Source organism: Atractosteus spatula, chromosome 24 (assembly GCF_055471065.1).
Source record: "Atractosteus spatula isolate fAtrSpa1 chromosome 24, fAtrSpa1.hap1, whole genome shotgun sequence".
NCBI classification, from domain to species: Eukaryota; Metazoa; Chordata; class Actinopteri; order Semionotiformes; family Lepisosteidae; genus Atractosteus; species Atractosteus spatula.
The window spans coordinates 5380155-5394129 of NC_142729.1; the positions used below are offsets into that span (position 1 = coordinate 5380155).

Consider the following 13975-nt stretch of genomic DNA (forward strand, 5'->3'; position numbering starts at 1 on the left):
TGTTTTGGGGTACTTGTGAAGTTGTTCATACCTACAAAGTTAAGGGAAGCAGGAAAAGAAACAAAGTATTTATTTTCAAATGCTTGTGAAAAAACGCTCATGTTTCTACTGATTATGTAAGAGATTTAGGTCAATTAACCACAGGGGACTTTGTATTGTGGAGGTAATTTTAAAAATAATAAAAAAAGCTCTTACAGCTGCTCTGGCCCTCAAAACACATGAGCACTCAGCAGAAGCTTACATTAGACTTCCTTCACTCTCTGTCTCTTACCTTGCTTGAAAAATATGGACTAACCTTTTTTTGTTTTCTTTTGTCCTTAAATTAGAAATCCAGAATCACCACCTTCAACACCTGCATTCCTGCATTGCATGAGTAAGGATGGGTACATCCTACAGGAACACAACTCTGCTCCTCAATAGCAGCTTGCCCAATATCACTGCCCGGCCATGGAGTGTGTACGCAGACTGTGAAGGCAGATTTGGTGGTGTAATGTTTTACCTAATAGCACAGAGCATCAACGTCGTTCTTGGTCTGCCGGCTAACATGATGGCACTGTGGCTTTTGCTGACAAGCACAAGCGACTCCTCCGTTTCTGACATCTTCATACTGAACTTGTCCTTCTTGGATGCTTTTTTTTGTCTAATGGCCCCCCTTGATCTGAGTAACATATTATTTCTGAATAACCAGAGCATTTTGCACGTCCAGCTTTTTGTCTATGGCATAAAGGATTGTTCTCCTCTCTTTCTCTCAAGTATTTGCTTGGACCGGTACATGGCAGTGATGCATCCCATCGCATTCTTGAAATTCAAGGGTCGCAAACAGCGCATCGCTTTATCTGCAGCAATGTGGGGGATCACCTTAGCCTATGCCATAGCCAAAGCTATCGGGGGGATTGAAAACCTTGAGAAGATATTCAATGTCACCATCCTGGCTTCCTTTTCATTCATGGTCTTCTGTAACACCTCAATCCTTTGGGCTCTGAGGAGATCTGGACCGGGGAAAGACGAGTTGCACCCCATGAAGAAGAAGGCCTTCAAGATGGTTCTTTTGATTCTGGCCGTTACAGTGTTTAATTACCTCCCCCCTGTGGCTCTTTTCCCATTCCAGGCATATTTCTCGACCACTATGTTCAAGTGTTATGTCAGTCTCATGTCTTTCGCCTGCATGGATCTCAGCAGCAGCATTCAGCCTTTGTTCTATCTGTTGAAAGACAGGATTCTGCATTTGTCAGTTTCAAAGGTGTGCTGTTAAGGGCTTTATTTCAGCTGAAACTGCTGTGCTTAGAAATAGAGCATAGGACTAGCCATCCATTTTAAATAACTGCTCAGGCCAATCCAAGGTCACAGTGTGCAGGAGCATTCTTTCGACTATTGGTGGGCAGACCGGACAGCAGATCATTCACTTAAGCTTAGAAATGGAGGTGTCTGGTTTTACATGAATATGAATTAATGTTGTTCAGATCCTAAGGTACAGTACTTTTAAAATACTCCTCTCCAGAGTTAGAAACCTTATCATAAATTGCATATTTGCCCAGAGTATTTGCCTCAGTTGTACTAGTGGCTGTTTATATTTCATCAGCTTTTGCTACCCAACAATTAGCGGCAAAAATCTCGGGACCTTTGCTACTGCACTAACTCTAAGGAAACCAGGTGTCGGTGTATGCCCCTCTCAGCCATTTAGACCATTATGTAGTATTTCTTGTCCCAAGATATAGACAGAGATTCAAAGCACATAAACCACTTATAGAACTCTAAAACAATGGTCAGCTGTTATGTTAGCTTAGCTATAGAGTAAACAGGTTAGTGGAAGATGCAGTCTCCCTGGGGCTCCATGATATATTTCAACATATATATCACCCAGAACATGTGCTCGGATCCTCTTTAGTGACTATAATTCTGCTTTTAACACAATCATCCCTCTCAAAAAAAAGCTAGCAGAGAGGGGTATTAATCAGCCTCTGTGTTACTGGCTACCGGATTTCCTTTCTGATATGAAGCAGGTGGTGAAGCTAAAGCATACCCTCTCTAAGCCTCTCACCCTCAGCACAGGTGTTCCTCAGCTCTCCTTTACTCCCTGTATGCAAATAATGGTATTTCATCTACACACACCTACACACACAACAAAACTTACACACTGGTATAACTCTTTCAAGTCTGGAACACACAAACGCACATCACTCATGTATACAGGTGACAATTTAGAACACCAGCTAACCAATGACAGCACATCCTTGGACTGAGTGTTGGAACCCCAGCAGCTGTAGGAAACTCACATTGGCCTAAAGAGAACACGCAAGCTCCACGCAGAGACCATGCTATAGAGACTCATGCTAATTTATGGTCAAAGGCATGGGGAATATACTGGTTATAATGAGCAAGAAATGACTTTTGTGGAAAAATATCTAGATATATAAACAATTAAACTTCCTATTTCTGCCATCATTTTTTTACTGTATATCTGTGCTAAGATGTTTTTTTTCAGTTTTGTTACAAACCATTTTTCTCACCTTGAAATGTACTTGTTTAATTAAATGAAACAAAAGTTTTATTTGATTTTCATTAAAATCACAAATGCACAGCTCACAGGTTTTACAATACTTGTTGGTGGTGTGGTGAACTAGCATAAAGTAAATATGTTGTATGGTGTGATACCGCTCTTTTGGGACAGAAGAAATAGGGAAATGATTTTGGCATGACAGCATGTGCAATATGTGAATTAATATGAGAGGTAGTATTCAGCAAATGTAAGTTCTCTGATATTCAAAATATTGCGGTATACTCCTAACAAGATCAATGATAACAGCAAGCATTAAAATTCAAAACTCCAAGCCCACTTTCCTTCATGCATTCTTAAATTTGCTTACATTTAAATATAATTTTGCCTTAGATAAAAATTGTGCAGGTTCCCTAATGCCTCATTGTTAGAGCTTGTGCAGGACACTGTGAAATCACTGGCTGATCTTTGACCACTTCATCCTATGGGGTAAGGAATTGCAGTAAGCTGGATATTTAGCTCTGACTGGAATCACTGGTCTTTCATCTCTGGACTGTAGGACCCAAACTGCACACAGGGCAGAAGCTTTAACTGTTTGTCATTACTGGAGGCTTTAGCTACTGACTTAGCACAGCTGGCAGTACCACCTATCAGTGTCTTCTCATCTTAAATGCTTAACGCAAAAGTGTTTTTTTTTACCGTGGAGCTTAAGAGAGGAATACTGTAGCTTTTCTCTGCTAGTGGAAAATAGGAGGAGGGAGGTGTCTCCTCAACATGATCCTTTACTGTAATGTTCATCATCTCCTCAGATACATACCTGTGCTGGCTCTCTTCTTTTTCATGTGTTAATGCACTTGATAATGTAACAAGCGCAGCTCTGCCCCACGTGCACCTCTAGCTTCAGAACCACTTCGGAGCGCTTGTCAAACAACACAGGACTTCAGGATGCACAGTGGCGATGTCACCATCTGAAGCAGGATCAGTACTGAATGATCCTGTTATTTTTTATTTAATTCACTTCTGTGTACACAGGAAGAATGGGAACACAAGAGCATGGATCTTGATTGCGTTAGGGAGTGCTGGAAGGCCCAAAACAACCATGCTGAGCAAGTTTCAACATTTTGAGACATGACAAGTTTCATCTGCTTCTGAGACAGTGGGCCAGTTTAATAAATACTTGACGTATTTATTTTCTTTTGTGCTAAGATGTGTCGGTTTCTTCTGAGCAACTTTAAGGTAAATCTTGCAAAATCTGGAGAAGATAATTAGAGGGAGCAATCCCACAGCACTAGATTAGACCTGCGTATTTATTTATGAGGAACCAAATCATGACACAAAGGGATCGAAGAGAAGGTAAGGACAGAAGACACCAATTATGATGGCTGATGGTGAAAGACCTAGCCGACATCACAGAGTCCTTAACATGACATTGACAATTTGTGAAAATGTTTAAATGACTGTGTCTCACTAGTGTCCAAAGATTCAGCTGCCAGTATTGGCCTACCAGTGTCAGAAGCTGCAGCTCATTCTCTCAGGAGACTGGCTGCTGTTAGTATATCCAGTATATGACAGAAGGGTCTCCTGCCAGCTCCTCATGTTAAAACCCAGTTGCCTGATCTTTTTATGTCTCTCTCAGCCAGCTTTAAAAGCTTAGCTGCTCAAGCACGTTCTGCATCTCTGCAGATCAGTTAAGCAGCCCATCTGTCAACAGAACTGTACAACACAGCGGCTCATTCACTTGCTGAGATCCAGGAATACCAGGAGGCTAGAGGGATGGTGTCAGAGCATCCCCAAGAAGTTCAGTAGAAGAAGTAAGTAGTCTCAGAGAACAGCCAGGGGGCTTGAATAGCCCCCTTAAAACCATCAATGGCTGAAAACTGCTCAAAATCTTCTCCTGCAGTCATTGCTAGCCAATTTTGCCAGCAAACAAATTGCCTGGTGTGATTAATCTGGACTGCACAAACCAGAGAGCAAACATAGAAACTCTGGGAAGTGCATTTAAAACTCAAAGCAGGAGGTGCGTCTTAACACAAAGAGTTGCGGGAACCTGAGACAAGCTGCCCACAACTACTTATTATTGTTAATACCCTGGTTTCTTTAATTAAAAGTCTGGATGAGCTCCTTGGATCAGTTAGCTACTGAGAACCAAACAAGTGAGATGAGCTGAACCGTTTGCAGCCTTTCTTACTGTACTTGCTTTTCACTTTACAGATCATCTTCGATCATATATTCCTTTCAAAGAAACACAAAGTGTTGGGGGCTGTGTTGTCCCAAATCCAGACTATACGCAAACGGGATACTTACACTCCCAGACTTTCAAGACTGTGAGTCAAGTGGAATTTGAAAATCCTGATTCAACTTGAGAGTATTAGAAGGTTACAGACAGGAGACTATTTTGCACATTTTGGTTACTGTCACGGTTGAAATCTCTCCTCTAGAGGGCACTCCTACCTCTTTCTGTTGATTTTAGTTCAATTATTTCCTGGTGTGTCTTGTTTATGTTTGGCTTTATAAGCCTAGCATCTCCGTAGCTCCTGGCTGAGCTTTGGAAGACGGACGTCTGAAGGCCCACCTACGACCAGGATTGGAGGAAGCCTGAGGGCAGATGCCTTCATCCCAGACATCCTGACCTCTGAGCCCGGGGCTCAGAGCGCCTGGTCCTGTAATGCTTTTATCTCTCTGTGTTCCTGGTCTTGGTTCCCCTTCCCGGGAATTGTAATCGTCGTTGTCTCGGATGGATCCCCCGGCTCATGGAATATGGACTGTGCCCTGACTACCCCTTTTGGACCTGCCTGGACTTGGTTGCCTTTGCTTTTCCCTGTGCACTGGATCACTACTGCCAACACTCACTGTCTGTCATCACTGAATAAACCCTGGTGTGTCTTCCCTTGAAGTCCGTCTCCTGCCTCTTCCGGATTAAACCATCACACATAGGGTCTTAACAGCACACTCAATGAGAAGCTGACACAGATCCCATGACACCTATGGATCAGAGGATCACATCCAGGCATTGTTTGAAAGATTAAAAGCAATCAACAATGTAGTTATTCTCCATCCTAAAAGCACATATTCTTCTGAGTCACTGGGTCCCGACCTAATTATTGCCAATCTTAGTCCATCGGATTTTAAAACACGTCCTCTTATATATAATATTGTTAAGAAAGGCACTGCAGAGAACAGTGAATGTGGCGCAGAAGATCATCGGCTGTGGTCTCACAGAGATTAAACAGCTCTATGAGGATCGCTGCCAAGGTAGAATTCTGGCCATCACAGAGGAGCTCTTCACCCCCCTGACCTCAGGCAAGAGATACAAGAGCATACGGACACTTATTGGGGCGGAGCGGTGGATCTGTGGCTAAGGATCTGGGCCTGTGACCTGTGGAAGTTTGCCAGTTCAAATCCCACAGCTGGCAGAGAAATCCTACTCCACTGGGCCCCTGAGCTAAGCCCTTAATCCCGACTCCAGGGGCACTGTACAATGGCTGACCCTGTGCTCTAACCCCAGGCTTCTCTCTCCTTGTCTGTGTGTCTCATGGAGAGCAAGCTGGGGTATGTGAAAAGATAAATTCCTAATGCAAGAAATTGTATAGGGCTAATAAAGTTATCTTATCTTACAGTACCACCAGATTCCTCAATAGCTTCTACCCTAAAGCAGTGCAATTGGCTAACACATTTGGCCATGCCCCTCCTACACCATCTACCTCATTATAATTTTATTTATTGCACATCTACAGTCATTGTTTACATGTATGCATTGTTTACATTTGAACTGTTTACTTATACATTGTCTTGTGTTTGTATATTGTCTTAATACACTGTCTGCACTTTGTGTTTTACACTTTTTTTAACAATCGAGATACTTTCTGTAAGTAAGAATTCCATTGTATACGTACATGTGCCGGTTACATACAGTATGGCAATAAAGTTCAAGTTCAAGTTACAGCATTAGGTGACTGAGAAGTGTCTCTTAGATAAAGTTTGTGACACTTGGAAGAGTAAACACTTCTAGCTTCAAAGCAAAGAGGATGTTTGCTGAGGTCTGGGGGGGTTCCTTGAGCAGAAACAATTGTAAAGTTTATCTTAGTATACCTAGGTAAGTTGGGGGTTAATGATTGCAAAGGAGCAGTATACACAATCAATATAAGATCACATTAAGAGCACAGAGAGACAAGAAGAACAAAGACAAGAAGAAAGGAATGAGAGAAGAAGCAGAGAAGATAGGGGAGTCCGCAGGAGTTGGGACTTGAAGGCAAGTACCCCTACTTCATGATCATCTAAACAAAACCTGACTGGAGCTAAGTATTTGAACCTTGTTATAGAGAGCTTGCTATTCTGTGTTTTTAGGCAACTAGGGTTTGCTGGGTAAAAGATACTTCAGTTAGAAATGCTTAGGTCGCATTTTTATGGATAGGGATACAGGCTCCCATTTATTTTGTGGCATCCAGGGTGCAGAGAGAGAGATTTAACTGCAGGTTGCATTGTATTTAGTTAGAAGGCAGCTCATCTCTTACGTTGCCTCTGTAGGAATTAAGAGTCTCATGTATGAAAGGTGCTGTATTAAATGACACAGTGGAACAGTGACGAGCAGAGCTGTGTTCTATTCGTGGAGTGCTACCTGCATAGGTGCTGTATGTTTGTGTGGGATTCCTCAGGGTGCTCCAATCTTCCATAGACATTCTGGTAATTTAATTGGCCTCTGGGAAAATTAGAGTGCTGTGAGTATATGCATGCTTGTGTCTATGTGTGCCCTGTGATAGACTGGTGTCCCACCCTCAGTGTATCCTGCCTTGTGCCTGTTGCTTGCCAGGATAGGCTAGAGTTAGTGTAAGAGAATGGATGGATGCATTACATGAAAAGTGCTTAGTAGTTTTGAATGTGCTTTGCCAGAGCCCAATTTAATGTCACCCTGCACTGCTGCCTTGGATAATTAGTTACTTAAGGCTTGAGAAAGTCAAATCTGAAAACAAATACAGTTTTAGGATCTTTTCCATCTTTATAAAAAAAGATAACAAAACAGAACTGCAGGTTTAGAAAATACAGAGTAAAGGAAATGCATAGGATGATGGTGCTGAGCTTTCCAGTAATGTCAGTAATATTCCACAATTGTCTCATCTGCAAAACAGTAAGAAATCAAACAGTACAGCAGCTACACAGTGGGTGGTTCTCAGAACTGCAGTGTAGCTGTTAAACTAAGAGGTATGAGTTTCCAGGATTATTAACAATGGTACAGAACCTTGACAGTGCAGAACCCATCCAAACATTACCATGTTGAAACAAATTTTAAAACACATATTTACGTAATGTCTAAATCATACAGTATGTGTTACATTTCTGGAATTGCAAAATTGTTTATATTCTAATACCTTTTGGCACATGAGAATTCAGGCTACTCATTTCTTTCTCATTACTCATTAGCAATATTTGTTTTTTTTTGGGGGGGGGGGTTATTAAATAGAACTTGAAATTATCACTTAATTTTCCATTAGGAATCCTTATTGATCCAACTGTCAAACCCATACTGCCAGTTTTCAAACCGCGCAGACATTTATTTTAGAAAAACAAAATGAATCAGAATGTTTTACATAGCTTTTCTGAAATCAAAGGTCTTATCATATATCCACATTTAAAAATTCAAAAGCCAATTATTGGAGATAAGGTGCATGTACACTTTATGCACAAAGGCTTACTGTATGTCAATATGGAATATTGAAAATGCGATGGTCCCATCACAATTTGGGCTGAGACAAAAGGTTTGTCTTTACAGAAATACTGAAGTCCCTGTCGACTCTAATACACTGATGTGTGTTTTATTGATAGGAGCTGTGCACAGACAGTTGCACCTCATGTGGTGTATTGATCAGTGTGTGTAGATCATGCAATGTGTTTTAGAGTGTGTATTTATTAAAGTTCCTGTGTTGCAGGCAGTGTATTGAGCGGTTTGATAGATACCATTTAGACACATAATCTTCACATTACCAGTTTTGATATCTGTATTGCACACATTGATTGCATCGCCAATTAGAGATTGCGCACCTCTAAGTTGTCTCAGAGATAAACAGAGCCATTGATCAGTTTGATTATGGAGTGACGCCAATGAGGTGGCTGATGGCTTCAATTGGGTACACAGAAGTTTCGACTGTGTCCTGAGAGTGTGTCCATAACAATCCTGTGTTTCTCTGTCTGTCTCACTTTCACTTTGACTTGTCTTTCTGCACTCTTACAATCTTTCTCCCTTTCTCAGTGTGCCTCATTGGATGAAAGCACAGTAAAAAAGTGTGCAAGTGGCTACGTTTGTGTTGTTCTCTCTCCCCATCTCTGTCTGTATGTGTTTCAGACAGAGTCGCCTCCCCTTCTCCTCTACAATTCGGCTCTCACAATGAGAGCGCCCCCTATGACTAATGCGAGAGCGATGCACCCCGTCTTTGTCTGGACTCGGGTTGCACTCGATCCGGTGAGTCGGTGCTGGCTGGACTGCTCCCGGGCCCGGCACACCTCGTAGAGGTTGCCGTGGAAACGCAGGTTCTCGGACTGGAGGCGCAGGGAGTCCCACACAGCCTGGACTTCCACACGGCACTCCGAAATCACTGCCATCCCACAGGCGTGGAACTCATCCCAGTGACTACGAGAGAGACAGGAGGGTTAATCATGCTGTAATGGGCTGGGCATGAAAAAGAGAGGAGTCATACTGATGTACTGACTGAACCACACCAAACCGACTTAGCCCATCAGTGTGCAACAGAGACAGAAAAAAATAATACAAACTGACCTGAATTGTATGCATTTAATTTATTATAATTGTGATTTCCAATATTTTTTTCCTTTTCTTGTAAATTTAGAATCACCATCTTGTCTGTTATACCTGCCCATTGTGTGACCATATATGAGGGAGGAAGTTAGGGCAGACTCATAACATGTCAACCCCAGCCCCCTGCTGGGAGATAACAACTGATTGGATGAGGGGCACATCCCTCAGCCACAGCATAGCACTGTCTTGTAGCCCGCTGGGGGTGCTGTGTTGCTGAGAACCAAGAACTCCCTAGCCAACTCACCCTACTTTCATCGACATTCAGGTAACTGTGTGAAATCCAGTCACAGTCAGCTAGTGACATGACCCAAGCTTGAACCCACAAACTGCACTCAAGCAAGTGTCTTTACTGTTTGAGTCATGGTTTCCAACAATTTTAACACGCTATTGCTGTGCTTTACTGCACTGCTCCATGAGTAAATTAAGGTGCCTTAGAGGCATTTACCATGACATGTCATCCAGTGTTCAGGGATCGCATGCCTGAGCTATGAACATAAAGGAAAAAGATTAACCGCTTCTTGATGAGTTAGGAATTGGTGAAAACATGCTGATTAGCAGAGTAAAGCGTAGTTAAACACAATAAAATTGCAGTACATACTGAAACACAGGGGAAATTCTGTGGGAAGTAATGGTAAATTTAAACAAATACAGTACTATAATCAAACGATAACCATGATAGCACAGGTTAGGTGGTTGTAAGACAAATTAAATTATGCGACCTCAACACAAAGCAGATTGACAGAATATGCTAGGCAGACAGAGAGAAAAAAGGGTTAATAAAGATTCACTTTTCTCTCTCTCTCTCAATTCTGACATTTCATTTCTATTAATAATAAGACTAATCATGCCACAAGTATCTCAACTCTCCCTTTTCCTTTCCCTCTCCCATCTCAGGATTTTAACCACCTTCATTATTAACAATAATAAGAACTACCAAAAAGCAACTTGTGAAGATAGAATTGTCATGTCTCCTCATTTCACACAAGGGCAAAATCAGGAGCTACAAGGCTCTAGACAGGGTAGGCAAACCTGTGTGATCACAGTTCCAACACAATTAATAAAGGAAGTAGTATTGATCAATGTAAAAACTGCAAGATATTATTAAGGCAATAAAACACATGTAGATAATCAGATCCTCCTTTGAGTAAAGAGCTTCTGCAGTAGTATTTAAAGAGAGAGATACTGGAGGCAAAGAAGTCACTGTATCACTGTAGATGGTTCTGTACTTGAGCTTCAATCAAAATTGAAGAACCTTGGGGTTATATTCTATTCTGGCTTAACATTCTACCCACATGTGCAGCATACTGTCAAAACATCTTTTTTTCACCTCAGAAATATCACTAGACTACGTCCTATACCATCACTAACTGTGGCTGAAAAGCTGATCAACACATTTGTGTTCTCTCGAATTGACTAGTGTAATGCTCTACTTGCTGTGGTATCTAAATCTACTCTGAACAAACTGCAGTATGTCCAAAATTGAGCAGCCAGAATCCTGACCAGGTCTAGTGCAAATGTTCACATTACTCCTATCCTGGAGTCCTTGCACTGGTTTCTGGTCAAATTCCGTGTAGACTTTAAAATCCTCACCTACAAGGCTCTGCATGGCTTGGCACCTCAGTACCTGTTTGAACTATTATCGCCCTACTCCCCACCTCGCAACCTTCGCTCTTCTAATTGCTCTCCTTACTGTCCCCCAAGCCCGTCTACATTGTATGGGTGACAGGGCCTTCTCCTGTTATGCCCCCAAGCTGTGGAACTCTCTCCTCAAGGATATCAGAGAGTCACCTTCTCTAAACTCCTTCAAATCCAGACTCAAAATCCTCTTCTTCAGAAAAGTCTACTTAACTGGTTCCATTCTTCACCCCTCTGCTTTTCTTGTTGTTTTATCTTGTGTATTATCTTGTGTATTATTATCAGTCTTGAAAAGTACACAGCCATGTTCTATAGTACCTCTACACATACTGTATAGTACGCATTTAGCAATACAGTAATAGAAGTAATATGGAGCACACACAATGCAGGAAGCCATCTTCTCTGTTCTTTATTCACATTCTCTTAACTCCATCACTTCCTTTGTAGTAATCTAACGACAGTGTGTGCAACTCCATTTAGATAACCATGCTTCACGAAGGCTAAGCTAGGAGGTGCATGAGCAATCGAAAATACACTACAAGCCACACACATGCGCGTGCATGCAGAGAATCCGGGCGACTCACGCACACACGTTGTCTATGTCCTGCTCCTCCACCAGCTCCTCCTCGACGTAGCGGCTCATGCTGTCTCCCAGGCGTAGGAGACACTCAGAGAAACCACGGTAAATGCCATTACAGTGTACCTCCCTGCGCCCCTCCACCGAAGCACCCAGAGATGGGAAGACGGAGCACGCTAACAGAGATTGAGAAAGAGAGAGGATTAATACAGACAAGTGCCTTACGTGACTGGGAAGATGAGAAACAATGTGGTTTACCAGAGGAACAGCAGATCTCAGGGAAGTGTGGAGAATTCAAAGCAATAATCCAACACGTTAACATTGGATCAAGCCTGGGAGTTGAGAGAGAGGGAGGGGGAGTACAGACTGTACAAATGATATCGCACCAGAACATTAGCAAAGCCCAGAATCTGAGAGAGAGAACATTTGCGTCTATACTGGGGCTGATGAACAGCACACAGATTGGCTTTCACTTAGTCCCCTCTCCTGCAATGCCTAACTGCAATAGTATTACAACCACTCAAATACTTTTTTACAATGGCACAGCCTTTTTACAATCCCTAAGCCAGAAAGAGAAAACTAAGGACTTAGCAGAGGTGGATTGGTGTGCTTGGAGCACCCATAAAAAAGGTTGCAATGGGAAAGTACCAGTGTAATTAAGAAGGACTGTTATACAAGGAGATATTATTGTTGGAGAATTAGTGTTGCTTTATTCATTCCCTGTGATAAAGTAATGCTGTTCTGTGTTAATTGTCCAAAGTGTGTCTCTCTCACATATTTATTTTGTAGACAACCATTAAGAACTAGCTGTATAATCACAAAGCAATACAGACCGACACATGGAAATAGGATGTGTGGAGAACACAATGAAACACTGACAGAAAGACAGGCAGGTGGGTGGACAGATCCATCACGGTACTTACCAAAAAGAAGGAGTATTAAACTTCTTTGTGAGCAATCCATCCCAGAAAAGGCACGCACGACAGAAAATCAGCCCAATATACGTATGTGTGTGGCATATGAGTTAAATGAACAGAAAGAGGAAACAAATCATCGAGAGAGCTGACAGATGGAATGTATGGAAGAAAAGATGAAGAAAAGATGAAGCAGCTTGCAGAGACTAAGCACACAGAGGGAGGGGGGGCAAGGGGTGGTGATGTGTGCTTAAAATTCACCAGGATTCACTCGGGAGTACAGAGCACATGTGTGAGAGAGAAGGAGCTGGGGGGGGGGAGGGGAGCTGTTCATTTTTATCACATAGAGATGGAGATAATGATAGAGAGAGATAGAGATACTGTAGGAAGACAGAGAGCTATATAGAGAGAAAGAGCTACTGTAGGTAGAGATAGAGAGATGAGAGATAAAGAGATAAAGAGCTAGATTGATACAGATAGAAGGATATGGGGTACAGAGACAGTCAGACTGCTAGAGAGAAAGGGGGGAGAGAGATGGAGAGATAGAGGGAGAGAAAGAGGGGATAGAGAGAGCTAGATAGAGAGATAAAGATCCAGTCTGACAGAGAACGAAGGGGGAATAGAGATGGAGAAATAGACAGATAGAGAAATAGGAGCTAGATAGAGGGCTGTATAAAGAGAAAGATTAAGATATAGAAAAGGATAGGGGGATAGAGAGATCAAATCCAGAATGACAGAGAGAAAGGAGGAAGAGAGATGGAGAGACAGAGGGAGAAAGAGGGAATAGAGGGAAAGATAAAGATAGAGATAGACAGACAGAAACAGGGATAGAGAGATGAAGAGATTTATAGAGATAGAGAGGATAGATCTAGATTTACAGGGAGATGAGGTGGATAAGGCAATAGAGAGATAAAAAGAGAGATAAAACAGAAATGAGGGGATGGATAGCTACTGTAAATTAACAGAGATTCACAGAGCCAGAGAAATAGATACCAAAAAATAGCAAAGAGATTAACATGTTTTAAACACTTTAAAATACTGAAACATATTTTTAATTTTAATCACTCTATCCTTGTGTACAACATAAAATCTTCATGTTGCTACACAAAAAGAATAATGTTTAACAAAAGGCCAATTTTTGTCCAATATGATATGAATACACTGCTAATTGAAACTCAAATAACACTCACAAAATACAACTGTGAAAAATCTTCACTCACACTTTTCTGACAAAAGCATGCCGGTCAAGTCAGCTAGTGCTTTTGTAGCTGCAGCACTCTGCTTGTCTGAATGCTACATGTATTTGATATAAATAGAATTCTCCATTCATATTTCATTAACTCGGCACAGCACGAGAGCCTGAAAAGGGGGAAGGGGTGTTAACATGGATTCAGTGCCTGATTGGGAAACTGTGTACAACTGAGCTTCTGAGCCTGAAAAGCTGCATGTTTATTTAGAGGAGGTTATATGTAATACAGTCAACTTTAATTTTCCTACTCTACTGTATTTACAATATTACTATGGCAAGATCTATTGCATAGATGAAGACA

The 13975-nt window shown here is 41.8% G+C and overlaps 2 protein-coding genes across 2 annotated transcripts; one reads left to right on the top strand and one right to left on the bottom strand.

Moving 5' to 3' along the window:
* The first annotated feature begins 379 nt into the window (after positions 1 to 379).
* Positions 380 to 1252, top strand: LOC148815810 (C-C chemokine receptor type 8-like). The gene has a single exon (XM_088904694.1). It carries the CDS (start codon positions 380 to 382, stop codon positions 1250 to 1252), a length of 873 nt encoding a protein of 290 aa, XP_088760820.1.
* A 6215-nt stretch (positions 1253 to 7467) lies between these two features.
* LOC148815811 (neuritin-like) lies at positions 7468 to 12642 on the bottom strand. Its single transcript, XM_088904798.1, has 3 exons — positions 12435 to 12642; positions 11519 to 11687; positions 7468 to 9113 (listed from the first exon to the last, which is right to left on the bottom strand). The coding sequence occupies exons 1-3, from the start codon at positions 12472 to 12474 to the stop codon at positions 8852 to 8854; spliced, it is 471 nt and encodes a 156-aa protein (XP_088760924.1). The 5' UTR covers positions 12475 to 12642; the 3' UTR covers positions 7468 to 8851.
* Between the last annotated feature and the right edge of the window lie 1333 nt (positions 12643 to 13975).

Bases quoted from the DNA above. Each gene is read 5' to 3' on its own strand.
- LOC148815810 (XM_088904694.1), top strand. From the start codon at position 380: ATGGGTACATCCTACAGGAACACAACTCTGCTCCTCAATAGCAGCTTG.
- LOC148815811 (XM_088904798.1), bottom strand. From the start codon at position 12,474: ATGGATTGCTCACAAAGAAGTTTAATACTCCTTCTTTTTG. The intron at 11,688-12,434 runs GTAAGTACCGTG...AATCTCTGTTAG, and splicing joins TTTAATACTCCTTCTTTTTG to CGTGCTCCGTCTTCCCATCT. The intron at 9,114-11,518 runs GTGAGTCGCCCG...TCTCTCTCGTAG, and splicing joins GACATAGACAACGTGTGTGC to TCACTGGGATGAGTTCCACG.